This window comes from Sceloporus undulatus, chromosome 6, assembly GCF_019175285.1.
Source record: "Sceloporus undulatus isolate JIND9_A2432 ecotype Alabama chromosome 6, SceUnd_v1.1, whole genome shotgun sequence".
Classification (NCBI taxonomy): domain Eukaryota; kingdom Metazoa; phylum Chordata; class Lepidosauria; order Squamata; family Phrynosomatidae; genus Sceloporus; species Sceloporus undulatus.
The window spans coordinates 62092041-62105330 of NC_056527.1; the positions used below are offsets into that span (position 1 = coordinate 62092041).

The 13290-nt window shown below is 42.0% G+C and overlaps 1 protein-coding gene across 1 annotated transcript; it reads right to left on the bottom strand.

Moving 5' to 3' along the window:
* Positions 1-2961: 2961 nt before the first annotated feature.
* Positions 2962-9314, bottom strand: LOC121933048 (T-box transcription factor TBX20-like). The gene is made up of 2 exons (XM_042472261.1): positions 9130-9314; positions 2962-3206 (listed from the first exon to the last, which is right to left on the bottom strand). Exons 1-2 carry the CDS (start codon positions 9257-9259, stop codon positions 2962-2964), a joined length of 375 nt encoding a protein of 124 aa, XP_042328195.1. The 5' UTR covers positions 9260-9314.
* Between the last annotated feature and the right edge of the window lie 3976 nt (positions 9315-13290).

A 13290-nucleotide genomic window follows, 5' to 3' on the forward strand; every position in this document is an offset into this window, starting at 1 on the left:
TCCTCTATGAGTTTTTGACTACAGTTTGTGCTCCTAAACTGCAAAAAGTTCCAAGCCTGGATTATTATTTAACATAATTTGTCCTCACTGGAGTTGTTTTAAGACTCAGAAGACCTTTGTTGAAACAAAAATAATTACAGGGGATGTTGTGGGAGAGGTAAGGGGATCCTTACTTGCCCAAGCTCATTGAACTGGCAAAAAGTGTTTTTCTTACTAACTGTTGTGTAAGAAAGGAGCTTTTATAAACTTCGTAATTTCATGTTGCCTGTACAACATCCAAAGGAACAAGAAACACTGCCTTCCAGCTTTCACAGAGCTGATACCTTCTCCTCTGATACCGTCCAGCATTTCTGTGTCTGAATACCAAAAGCACCGTTGTCCCTCTGTAATACGGTACCAGCTGGCTGCACAACCTGTGCAGAAAATAGATTGTAATTTCCAAGGAAACACTATGCTTGAGATTACTCTGCAATTAAAGCAGATTTATTTATGATTATCTGTCATATGTGGGTGGTTTAAAATTTAACAAAAGTATGAGATGGTAACTCAAACTACAAAGCTAATAGCCATCACACACTACATGCACACACACACCCCACTGAACAAGCAGCTGGTAACAAAGGAAAAGACTGATTTTCTACAACTGCTGTTCTTCAAGTGGTCATGTGTGGACTCCACATATGGATGTGCAGCAGCACACTCTCTCTCAGAATCATTTAAAACTGTGACACTGTAGAATTGCCTACAATAAAACTATTGTAGAACGCCAAAGCTCTTCATATGTGAAGTAACTGCATATCCTTCCTGACGGGAGTTTGGGAGCTGGAATGAAAGTGAGAATAGATACAGTGGGCCTTGAGTATCCATTTGGTTTGGTTCCAGGTCCTTGCATGGATACCAAAATAATAAATACTCAAGTCCCATAAAAAATGACATAGTAAAATGGTATCCTTTATATAAAATGGCAAAATCAAGGTTTACTTTTGGAATTAGCTTTTGGGTAATATTTCAAATCAGGATTGGTTTAATCTGTGGATGCAGAATAGATGGATATGGAGGCCAACTGTACAATAGGCTATACTTTCTTCAGCAGAAAGGTTGTCAGTGAAAAGATTGATCCTGTACTTGTGCTCAATCAAGTCTTCATGGTAGTGATTGTTACAAGAAGGTCACTTCCTAGAACAGGCATTCCCTCAGGGCCTCCTTCAAACAGGGCCCTAGGGAGTTGTGTTGGGAATGTTCTCAGAGAGGGATTGCAAGAAGAGAGGTAGTGGAGGCTCAAAATGATGATATATGATTTAAGTGGTCCCCAAACTGTGCCTTTTGAGTGGTTTTGGACTTCAGCTCCCAGAAGCCCAGGCTATTGGCCAACATGTCTGAGGCTTCGGGGAGCTAGAGTCCAAAATCTCTTAAAGGAACAGTTTGGTGTATAATATCAATGGTCCCCAAACTGAGCTGTTCAAGAGATTTTGGACTTCCTCCCAGAATCCCACACTGTTAGCCAACATGGCTTCTGGGAGATGAAGTCCAAAATTATTTTAAAGGGCATAGTTTGGGGAGAACACTGATATACTTGAACTGGGTTAAGGCTCTAAGGCAGTGCTTCCCAAACTTTGGTCCTCAAGGGCTTGGGACTTCAGGTCCCAGAGGCCCCAGCTAACCTAGCAAACAGCAGGAATTCAGGGAAAGAAGCCCCAAATATCTATCTCTATTTTTTATGTCACTAAATTCCAAATAGTATCTATTCCATGCCACATCAGAGGAAAGATCCGCGGATGCTGCCACATAGCAGACAAAGCAGAACTTAAAGGGCAATGCATTTACCATACACTGAAAGGAAAGGGAGTGGGGTACAGTCAGAAATCTCAGCTTTCTAGAAGGTGCTGAGGAGAAATTTGCAAACGACCACAAGTTATGGATTTATTGGCCTCCTCTCATCAAAAAATAGAGAGATTTACCCAGGACCTGACATGAAAAGTCTCTGCATTATTCAGGTCATACGGTTGGCTGCTAATGGCAGGGGTCAACAGAACATGCAGTGTTGGAATACAAAACTATATTTTTTATTACTTGGAAGTGGAATTGATATCAGCAGTTTTTAGAAGCAGTCACAAATTTATATAAGTGGCATTCACACAAACAAAAAAAAGGGGGGAAATCTCCCTAAATGTAGCAAAAATAGCTACTATACAAAATCAAACAACTGTTCATAAATCTACATTATAACAAGCAAAACGTGGACCCTAGTTTGGATCCAATCAAATAAGCAGCAGAATGGCAATGACAAACCCCCTCTGAAGAAGCTTGCCAGGAAACCATAATAGGTCACCTAGGGTTGCCAAAAGTCAAAAATGACTGAAGGCACAAAACAACAACAACAACAAAACACCACTGAACTTAGTGAAAAGTTAATCAGGATTTAAACCCACTGGTTTCAATGGGACTAAGCACAACAATTTAATCAGGTTCATGCAGTGATTAATCTTTTATGTTGATGGACTTGAAAATGGGAAAATGGCAATTAGTGAAATTACAGAGATAGTGATTAGAATCAAAGAAACTCACAAAATGATGCATCCCAGGTTGTAATAAATGTACTGCTGATAAGCAAAACACACCACAAACCTAGCAAAATACTGTTTGCAACTTATTTTAGCAGGGCAAGAAATACATAATTAAAATAAAAATGGAAATGCAATAAACATCTACATTTAAATCCCATTTGCCATATAAATCACCTGAGGAATCCAACTTTTACAGTAGTAATAAGCTGCATGTCAGTAATTTTCAGCATTTCAAATGCTTCACCCCTTAACCTGTTAGTAAGTTAAGGAAGCCTAAACAGAGAAAGAGGTTGTTTGGACTTATTCTCAATTGTGTGAACTTACATACAATCAAGGAAATCCAAACATAGCAATGGATATATACTAAAGACTTTCCAACCAGTTATGTTCTAGCATCTTACCGTCCTGATTTTGTGATGATCATCTCAGTGCCCAGTTCATGGAATTTGTCCCAAAGCTCCTTGGTCTCCAGACTGCATGAGATCTTGGCCATCTCTTCGCTGGGGATGACAGGAGTGGTGGGGATGAGGGGCTCTGTGCACAAGGAGGAAGGGCTGCTGCTACTGCCGAAATCTCCATGGGTCTCTAAGCCCGGCAATTCATTTAGGGGTTGAGAACAAGACGACTTCTCCACAAATTGCTCTGAAAGGAGGACAAAGAGGGGAAAAAATAACCCCATAAAGAAGCAAGTTATCACATCAGAGAAAAAAAGAAGAGACCACCCAAAAGGCAGTAAAGAAGGAATCCAGGACAAAGCCAATAACCAGAAGTGACTTTGACAGTCTCAAAGAAAGCTCTGCCTCTCCCAGACATGAAATTGATCAACATGGCATTGACAACTTCTTTATGGCTGAAGAGCAAGACATTCAAAGGAGAGCTGGACGATTGGGCATCTTCTCTCTCTTTCCCACTTTATTTAAGGGCCTGAACAGACAGGCCCAAATAAAGCTGTTTCGGGTCATTTTGGAGGTATGCTGTTTAAATGGCACATGCATCTTAAGAGGCCAGAAGCTGCGCCAAAGCTGTGCTCCAGTTCTTAGGACTCAAGCGTGGCTTTGGCATGGCTTCCAGCCTCTTTGGACACATGCATCATTTAAATAGCATACCTCCAAAGTGACCCAAAGCAGCTTTATTTTGGCCTGTCTGTTCAGGCCCTAAGTAAGCATTCACCCTTTGGAAAAGAAGTCTGCTTCCCCCCCCCCACAAAAAAATGTCAGTCATCTAGATTCAGGAAAGCTATGCCTCCAGTCCTGAATAAAGAGTGAAAGCGAAGCACCTTCTATGTTTTACACAGCAAGGAAACATATGCTTCCAGGCCACACAGACCCTTCTAGTTACTGGAAATTAAAAACAATTAAAAGGGAAAAGGGGGAAAAATCAAACATCACTTCCATGTCCAATTTTTTTTTGTTCAATTTTGCTTTTTGTGTTTTTGGTTCTGTCCTATCCATAAATCGACAAGCAACGTGAAGGCAAACAAAGACATACATGTACTGTATATATTCACATATACATATATACACACATATCTATCCTCCAGATTTTAGTTCATACAGAAGTGAAACCTGAGCACATTCCCTTCTTTTCCAGAATCCGGAGCCCTTCAATTTAAGAGCAAAATGGCTTTTGATTTGTTCAGAACATCTCTTTAGCAAAACAGGAGGACTAGTCCTGTTTTTGGCGATTTGACTTTTTACTCCAGGAGCCTTGTCTAAATGAACCCTCATTCTGCCTTTTCTCTTTCTCCTCTTTCTAAACTTCAGTTTCCAAAGCCTAGAGGCATGGCAGTCGAAGTGATGTCAAACCGGGTTATTTCTGCAGTCTGGATGCAGCTTGGGGCTTCGCAGCCTTACAAAGAACTAGCCCCTTGGGAAGGGATAGGCCCCCGTCCACACTGCAGAAATAACCCACTTTGACACGACTTTAACTGCCCTGGCTCAAGGCTATGGCATTCTAGGGACTGGAGAGTGTTGTGGCTCCACAACCAACTACAACTGACAGGCTCTTAGTGTAAGAACGTAAAACAGTTGAATGTGTTGGAAAGCTTGCAACTGGGAGATTGTGCCTTTTGGTGGGTCTAATGAAAGCATCCCTCTTTTGTGGATGTTGGATTTTGTGGGTCTGCTTTGCTATTATGGCCCCTGGATATGTGTTGGAGTGTGTGTGTGTGTGTGTGTGTGTGTGTGTGTGTGTATGTGTGTGTTCGCCTTCAACAGGACTTTCCGTTTAGAGCGACCCCTTAATTTCACATGCATTGATTTCATAGTCATCCTCAGAGGTGGCTTTTGATTTGTTGGTTTGTTTTCTGCCAGTCCCTTCTTCAGAAATACAGCCTACCAGCCCCCTGACCTTTGTTGGCGGTCTCTCACCCAAACACTAACCAAGGCTGTCCCTGCTTAGCTTCCAAGATCAGACCAGTTCAGGGTGCGAAAGCTGGACTCTTCTCAGAAGGAATAAAAATGTGGGGCCCAATAATCCTTTCCCCCCCCTCCAATTTTTCCCCAGCTTTGTCACTTTTCCTCCATGGCCCAGACCCTGTCTGTCTATCTTGTCTGACAGGACCTTTCGTTCAATTTGCCTATAAGCAACCCACTTCATTTTAATCCCTGGATCAATGAGAAAAGAAGGGGTCTCATTGTCGGGATTTCCCCTTCTTTGACCGGGAAATCTTGGTATGCCGGGCTGAAGGCTATGGAATTCTGGGAAGTGCAGATTGAGGTCTGCCATTCCAGATAGGACTGAAAAGAAACTGACAGCCTTTCAGTGGTATTCAGTTTTATTAATGATTGATCGATTGATTGATTGGCTGATTGATTGATGAGGGCCAGTTGTACTTGTCTTGAGACCACAGCTTCTCTTTCTTGCTTTCCAGTTTGTTTATTTTAATGACAACAATAATAATAATAAAATAATAATAATAATAAACAAACAGGAAAACAAGAAAGAGAAGCTGTGGTCTCAAGAGGAGTACAACTGGCCCTCATAGCCACGGATCCCACAGATCCACAGCTGAAAACTACACTTCCCAGAATTCCATAGCCCTGGAATCAAACTGGATCATTTCTGCACGGCTTCGCCGCTTTCCCGGCAAAGGCATTTTAACAGGGTTATTTTCATGGTTTTTAAGATGATTATTATTATTATTATTATTATTATTAAATCTTGTGAGACCGCCGTGGTGCCCGTCGGGAAGAAGGCGGCATCACAAAATGAAGTGTGGCTTCGAAAGCTTGCGACGTGTCCTTTGGCCTTTTGGTTACGGCCCCAGAAAGAAGAGCTCATGCTTTGGACGATTAAGGCGTTTTGGTTTTGTAAATCTTGTGAGGCGCCTTGGGTCCCTTTGGGGGAGAAAGGCGGCGTCTAAATGAAATCAATCCATACATAAAACGTGCTGAATACAAACAGTGGAAAGGCGATAAAAGTCCCTGCCAGTCTTGAAAAAGAGGGGAGTTACAGCTGTCCAATGAAAGCATGGCCTGAAATATAAGAACCGGGCCAAGTCCGACTCCCAGAATTCCATAGCATTGAGCCAGGGCAGTTAAAGCGGTCTCAAACTGGATTATTTCCGCAGTGTGTTTTGGACCTCGATCCAAGCGCAACCATCCTCCCCCCCATGCGGATCTTCTCAGCCTGCCATCCGCACTGCAGAACTAACCCGGTTTGACACCACTTTGGCTGCTGTCAACATTGGATTACGGACTACAAATATAAATTTGGACCCTAAATCAGAGGCCACTGAAGAGCCTCAACTCACTTGAATGGTTCTTACATCGGAAGTGTTAACGCACTTCCCAAAAATGAGACACATTTTTAAAACCGGGATCAAACCGGATCAGTTTCCTCGGAGCTCCTGGAGCTCGGAAAGAAAGAAAGAAAGAAAGAAAGAGAGAGAAGAAGGGCTGCCCTTCTCCAGTCTATAGTCCGATCTGTTTATGTTCTTCTCCAAACCGAGGCTGACAAAGAGGGAGGCCAAAGGGCTTCTTCCTTAAGACAGCCCTCGAAGGAACGGGAACTTTCGTTCCTCCAGAACAAGGTCCCTTAAGGAGAGCATCAGCCAGAGTCGTTACTCAAAAGTTCCTTCGTGAAGGAGTTACATTTGGAAGACTAAGACACTTCAGACTCTTGAGGGAGAGGAAGCGAGAAACACATGTATAATTAATTTTACAATTAACTTTATAATTTCAACGAGTTTATAACTCGTTTTAAAATGGATTTGACCCAACGGCCCACAATAAACGACAAATCCCTGATTCCCTTCGCACAGGGCGGTTAAAGCGGTCTCAAACTGGATTATTTCCGCAGTGTGTTTTGGACCAAGCGTAACCTTCTCGGCCTCTGCATCCGCACTGCAGAACTAACCCGGTTTAGTGACGTCGGGTCAAATCCGTTTTAAAGCTTAATTATAAGTTTGTTGTTGAAATGGTCAGGTTTTTCACAACGTGTTTCAAGGGGAAACTGCCTTGAACCGAAAGGAAAAACGACGTCAGACTCACTGTTTTTATTTACTTGGTTTCAAAGGAAACAGAGAGTAGAAAAGTCCAGGAATTGCTCATAAATGGTTTTAAAAATAATAATAATAATAATAACAATTATAACAATAATAATCCTAAAGGAAATTGCTCGCAAATTGCTCATAAAATTGCTTGAGGAAATGCTCATAAATGGCTGCTGGTTTTAATCATTTCATTTGAATAAATAAATTGATATATTATTTATAAAATATATAAATGTATATATTAGTTACGTAAAATGTATAAATTTTGTTTTATTTTATTTATATGAAATGTATAAATGTATATATTATTTATATTATTCATATAAAATATTATTTATATAAAATATATATAACATAAATAAATTTTATTTTATTGATATAAAATGTATAAATGTATATATTATTTATATAAAATATATAAATGTATTATATATTTAAATTATACAGTATATATATATATATATAAAATATATATAATATAAAATATAAATTTTTATATAAAATATTATAGCCGCCTTGATCATATGGAAAGGCGGGGGAGAATATAAAACTGAATACTATAATAATAATAAATTACTCAACACCTCGATACATAAACGGTATAAATTGATATAGAAAGGTATATTAAAAAGATAACAAATAGCTAAAGACAAGGTAACAAAGGGATAGAGCAATGGATATAAAAGCTAGAAATGGTATGAGATATCAGATAGTATGATATATTAACAGTATATATATCTATAATATATAACTTATAAATAAAATCTAAATTATAAATATAAATGTTTATATAAAATTTAAAAATATAAAATAAAATGTATACATTTATATATAAATTTATATAAAATAGACTTTTATTTATATAAAATAAATAATAAAATAATCGTGTATTTAATAATAATAATAATAATAATAATAATAATAATAATAATAATAGTCCTAAAGGAGACCAAAGGATGTCGTTTCATTTCAGAGATATGAAGTTTGCAGAAGACAGCCTTTGAAGGACCTTGAAGTTACAAACCAGGAAAGAAATAGGACTTTAAGACAAATGGACTGGGATTAACTTCCACACTTTTCTGATCAAATCCCGGCAATGTCTTACTCCTGGTACCTTTTCTTTTCTTACACCTCTCTCTCTGTCTCTCTTTTACTCGGAGATGATTTATCCTCTTTATACCCCATTCAGAATGAAACCCTTACCTTTAAACATTCACTTCTGGAAATGTAGGCACTTTTTCCTAAGAGCAATGGGACCTTTTTCCCCCCAAGGAAAACCTGGGCATGAGAAGTGAATCCCATTTGTAATAATGGGAAGAGGACTTCACTTTTGGAACTGGGGGGAAAGTTCTTTTAGGGGGGAATGGGGTTTACTTCCAAATAGAAACTGTCCCTAGATAGTGAATGGAAGAGAGAAGCCCTAACATTTTAAAGAGAGAGTGAAAAGATCACTGAGCGAAAGTAAAACAATGGTCGTTTCCCAGCAAAGGAGATTGACCTGGATTTTTGGTGGCTGTCTTTTTCAGATCGGATTTTGATTCAGGTCCAAATTCTTTCTCCTCCAGTTCCATCTTTTATTTATTGCAAACTTATGTATTTATCATTTATTGCAAATTGGTCAATTGATTTATTGTAAATCACTCCTCTCCCCCGTTTTTTGTTACCTTCACTCCTATACTAAGGATATACTAAAGATTGCGGGTTTGATTGCTTTCTCTAAAGGAGTCTAATTCCATACATTCGGGATTGCAGCCTTAAACTGGAGCTGGAAACCGGAGTGACGCCTGAACATCGTTTTAGGGGGAATGGGGTTTATTCCCAAATGGAAACTTGATCAAGGTCCTTGAATCCTAGTAGTTTCAAAGCCCTTGTGAGCAAAATCCTTCCCAAGAAAAGACGGATCTATCTAGTTCACAACGAACTCCAACTCCCAGAATTCCATAGCGAAGAGTTAAAGCGGTATCAAACCGGGTTATTTCTCCTTTCTAGGGAAATGTAGGACACGACCCAAGGGAAAGCTAAGCTATAGAAGGTCGGAAGACCCCAAGGGACCAGGAAAGGAGGACTCACCCAGGGGCTTGATGGTGCTCTCCGCCGTGCCCTCCTTGGCCTTGGGGCCCCCGCTGGCCATGAGCGCCGCGATGGAGAAGGCGTTGGCCCGGGAGGAGAGCTGGGGCTTCGGGGAGGCTGTGTACTCCATGGCTGCGGCCGGAGAGGCTACTGAGATGGACCCCGAGGCTCCTAGCAGCCCTCGCCCTCAGTCGCCAGGGCGCCTCTGGCTCTGCTTTGGAGCTGCCCCGGCTCTGGGCCAAGGGTCTCCCGCCCGAGGAGACCTCCCCCGCTCTCATTGGCTGGACGGACGGAGGCTGCCTGGGGCTGGCCAATCAGCGCTGGGCTACGTCAGGACTGGGCGGGGGGGCAGGAGAGGGCCAAGGCTCAGCAGCAGTCAGCACACACTCGCCCAGGTAGAGGAGGAGGAGGAGGAAGGAAGGGTCTCCCCTGAAGAAGTCCCTTCTCTCTCCCTTAACTTCTTTCTGCCTCCCCTGAAACCCCTTCTTTCCCCCCTTAAGCCCCTTCTGCCTCCTTCTTTCTCCTCTTAAGTCCTGTCTACCCTTAAGTCCCTTCTTTCTCCCGTTATGTCCCTTGTCTCTCCTCTCAAGTCCCTTCTAGCCCCCTTAAGCCCCTTCAGTCCCGTGTTTCCCCCCTTAAGTCCCTTCTTCCCCCCTTATGTCCCCTTAAGTCCCTTCAGTCCCATGTTTCTCCCCTTAAGTCCCTTCTTTCTCCTCTTAGGTCCTTTCTGTCTTCCCTTCAGTCTCTTCTTTCTCCTCTTAAGTCCCTTCTGGCTCCTCTTGTCCTCCTCTTCCTCCCCTTAAGTCCCTTCTTTCTCCCGTTATGTCCCTTGTGTCTCCTCTTAAGTCCCGTCTCTCCCCCTTAAGGGCCCCTTCACGTCCCGTGTTTCCCCCTTAAGTCCTTTTCTTTCTCCTCTTAGTCCTTTTGTTTCCATTAAGTCTTCTTTCTCCCCTTAAGTCCCTTGTTTCCCCCCCTTAAACCCCTTCTGTCTTTTCTTGTCACTTCTTTCCCCCCCTTATGTCCCCTTAAGTCCCTTCAGTCCCATGTTTCTCCCCTGAAGTCCCTTCTTTCTCTTAGGTCCTTTCTGTCTCCCCTTCAGCCTCTTCTTTCTTCCCTGAAATCCCTTCTTTCTCCTCTTAAGTCCCTTCTGGCTCCTCTTCTCCTCCTCCTCCCCTTCCAGTCCCTTCTTTCTCCCCCATTTGAGGCCAGGACCCCCTTCGGGGAGAGGAAACCTGTTTCTGTCTCCACCGAGAAGAAGCCACGGCTGGAAAACCTCTCCTCTTCCCGCCTAAAATAAGCCAAGACACCCCCCTCCCCAAAAAAGGGCCATTTTGGTTCCTCGCTTGGCGGGCTTTGGCTGCTCTGGAGGGGACCACAAAACAGACTCCAACTCCCAGAATTCCATAGCCTTGAGCCAGGGCAGTTAAAGCGGTTCCAAACGGGGTTATTTCTCCAATGTGGATGCAGGCTTACTCTCCGGAGCTCCCGAAGTACTGGGACAAATATGCCTCATTGTTATTATTATTATCATCACGTATTATTATTATTATTATTATTATTATTAGGAGCCATTGGTTTCGTTCAGATTTTTCTTGACTGGGGAACTATTTGGATCCATTTCCGCGGATGCTTTCAATTCGCAATTCGGGTTATTCTCCAAATAGAAACGGTTTTCTTTCTTTTAAAACACACACCACTTTTCAAAGGCACCCCTTTTAACATTTTAGCAGTCTATTTTGATGTAATTTTACACTGTTTCTGGGCTATTTTAATTGTGCTAAATTTTATTGTATTGTTGCATAAAAACATCTCTCTCTGTAAGCCGCCTTGGGTCCCTTCTGGGAGAAAGGCGGCATATCAACGAAATCCATGACTATGAAATAAACCTGTTTGCGACCTTCGTGGGGCTTTCCTTGTTTTTCCCCGCTTCGCTCTGGATGCCGCAGACCAACCAGAATTCCATAGCCTTGAGCCGTGGCAGTTAAATCGGTGTCAAACCGGATTATTTCTGCACTGCGGATAGGTTTTTAGTCTAATTCAGTGCCACGGAGCTTTATTCCCCCAGGATTGTAGCCACGATTCGTTTTAGAAGGACCCCATCAGCCCACCTACAAGTTATTCTTCTGCTGTAACGAATTATTATGGAGAACGAACTAAAGCTGCATCCACTCTGGAGAAATAACCCGCTCTGGCACCGCTTTGACTCTTTCTGGCTCAAGACTATGGAATCCTGGGATGTGTAGTTTGCTGTGGCGCCAGGCCTCGCTGACAGAGGCCCAAAACGACTTCAGAAACATCCGCGGTTTGAGACTCAGTGCCAGGGAATCCTGGGAACGGTGGTTTTGCGAGACATTTGGCCTTCTCTCTGGCTACAATAAACTACAATTCCCAGGATTCCTTGGGCAGGGCAGTTAAAGTAGTGTCAAACCGGGTGATTTCTTCAGTGTGTTTTGGACCAGAAGAGAAGGCTACATGTCTCACAAAACCAGAACTCCCACAATTCCATAGCCTTGAGCCATGGCAGTGAAAGCGGTCTCGAACTGGATTATCTCTGCAGTGCGGACGCAGGGCCCCTCCGAGCCTCTAGCTCTCACTTTAGACCTTTAGGGATTTCATATAGTTTTAAAGGGAGAACATCATACTGCGTTTCCTCAGCTCTCTTTTAGGATCCCAGAGACCGAGGCCGGCCTCCAAACACCTTAAGACTTCATCCGCACTTCAGAAACAATCCGGTTCGAACCCACTTTGACTGCCATGGCTGAAGGCTATGGGATTCTGGGGATATCTCATCTTGTTGTTGTTATTGTTGTTGTTGTTGTTGTTGTGTGCCTCCAAGTCATTTTGGACTTATGGCAACCCTAAGGCGACCCTTTGCATGGGGTTTTCTTGGCAAGTTTCTTCAGAGGGGTTTTGTCAGTGCCATCCTCTGAGGCTGAGAGAGTGTGACTTGCCCAAAAGTCACCCAGTGGGTTTCATGGCTGAGCCAGGACTCGAACCCCGGTCTCCAGAGTCACAGTCCAACACTCAAACCAGGCTGGGTTGCCTCCCCATTGCAACAACAACAACAACAACAATAGAAAACATGCAGGGGTAAGCTGTGTTGGCCATTTAGTAAATGCACACAAAAATCCACCAAACAGTGATATCTTTATTGCCCAACCGAAATGCACAATATACGTGTCCCCAAGCTTTCGAAAGCTTGCAACAAGTATATTGTGCACTTCGGTTGGCCAAGAAAGGTATCACTGTTATTATTATTATTTAATATAATATTTATATGTAATATAATATCATTTAATATAATATTTATGTTTAATAATAATAATTTGATATAATATTTATATGTAATAACATTATTTAATATAATATTTATATTTAATAATAATTCTTTAATGTTATAATTATTTAATACAATATATTATTATCTAATATAATAATAATAATAATAATAATAATAATAATAATAATAATAATAATAATAATAATAATAATAATAATACCTTGCTGCAATCGATGGGACTGAAGGGCTCCTAATACCCTCCATTTTAAAAAATGTGAAAACTGTACTAGAGAATAAATTTCATGGCTACAAACCGGGAGAAGAAGAAGAAAAAAACCTACAGTCCAAAACACACTGAAGAAAGAACCCAGTCTGAGACTGTCCTGGCTCAGTACCAGGGAATCCTGGGAGTTGTAGTTCCCTGTGGCACCAGAGCTCTCTGACAAGGGAAGGCTAAATGTCTCACAAACACTACAGTCAGTCCCCAGAATTCCCTAGCTTTAGCCAGGGCAGCCCAGACTGGATCATTTCTGCAGTGTGTCTTGGACATAATTGTATTTTATTTTTTAAAATGATATGTGATTTCAAGGCTTTTAGGGAGAAGATGGGGCTTGGAAGCCTGTCTCCCGAAGCCCTTTGGGCTTTCAAATTCCTAAGCTTAGCCTTCTGATAGCAGAAGGACCTCTCAGAGGCAGACAGTTCCCTTTCTGCTCTCATTCCTAGATAAGAGAGAGAGCCAGGCACAAGGCAAGGGAGGCTGAAGAAATAGAAGAGGAGGAGGAGGAGGGAAAGGGATCCCATCACAGCAAGAAAGTTAGGGTTATTAGGAACCCACTACAGCAAGAAAGTTGGGGACCTTGATGGACTACAGGGGAAACCCC

Bases quoted from the DNA above. Each gene is read 5' to 3' on its own strand.
- LOC121933048 (XM_042472261.1), bottom strand. From the start codon at position 9,259: ATGGAGTACACAGCCTCCCCGAAGCCCCAGCTCTCCTCCCGGGCCAAC. The intron at 3,207-9,129 runs GTGAGTCCTCCT...TCCTCCTTTCAG, and splicing joins GAGCACCATCAAGCCCCTGG to AGCAATTTGTGGAGAAGTCG.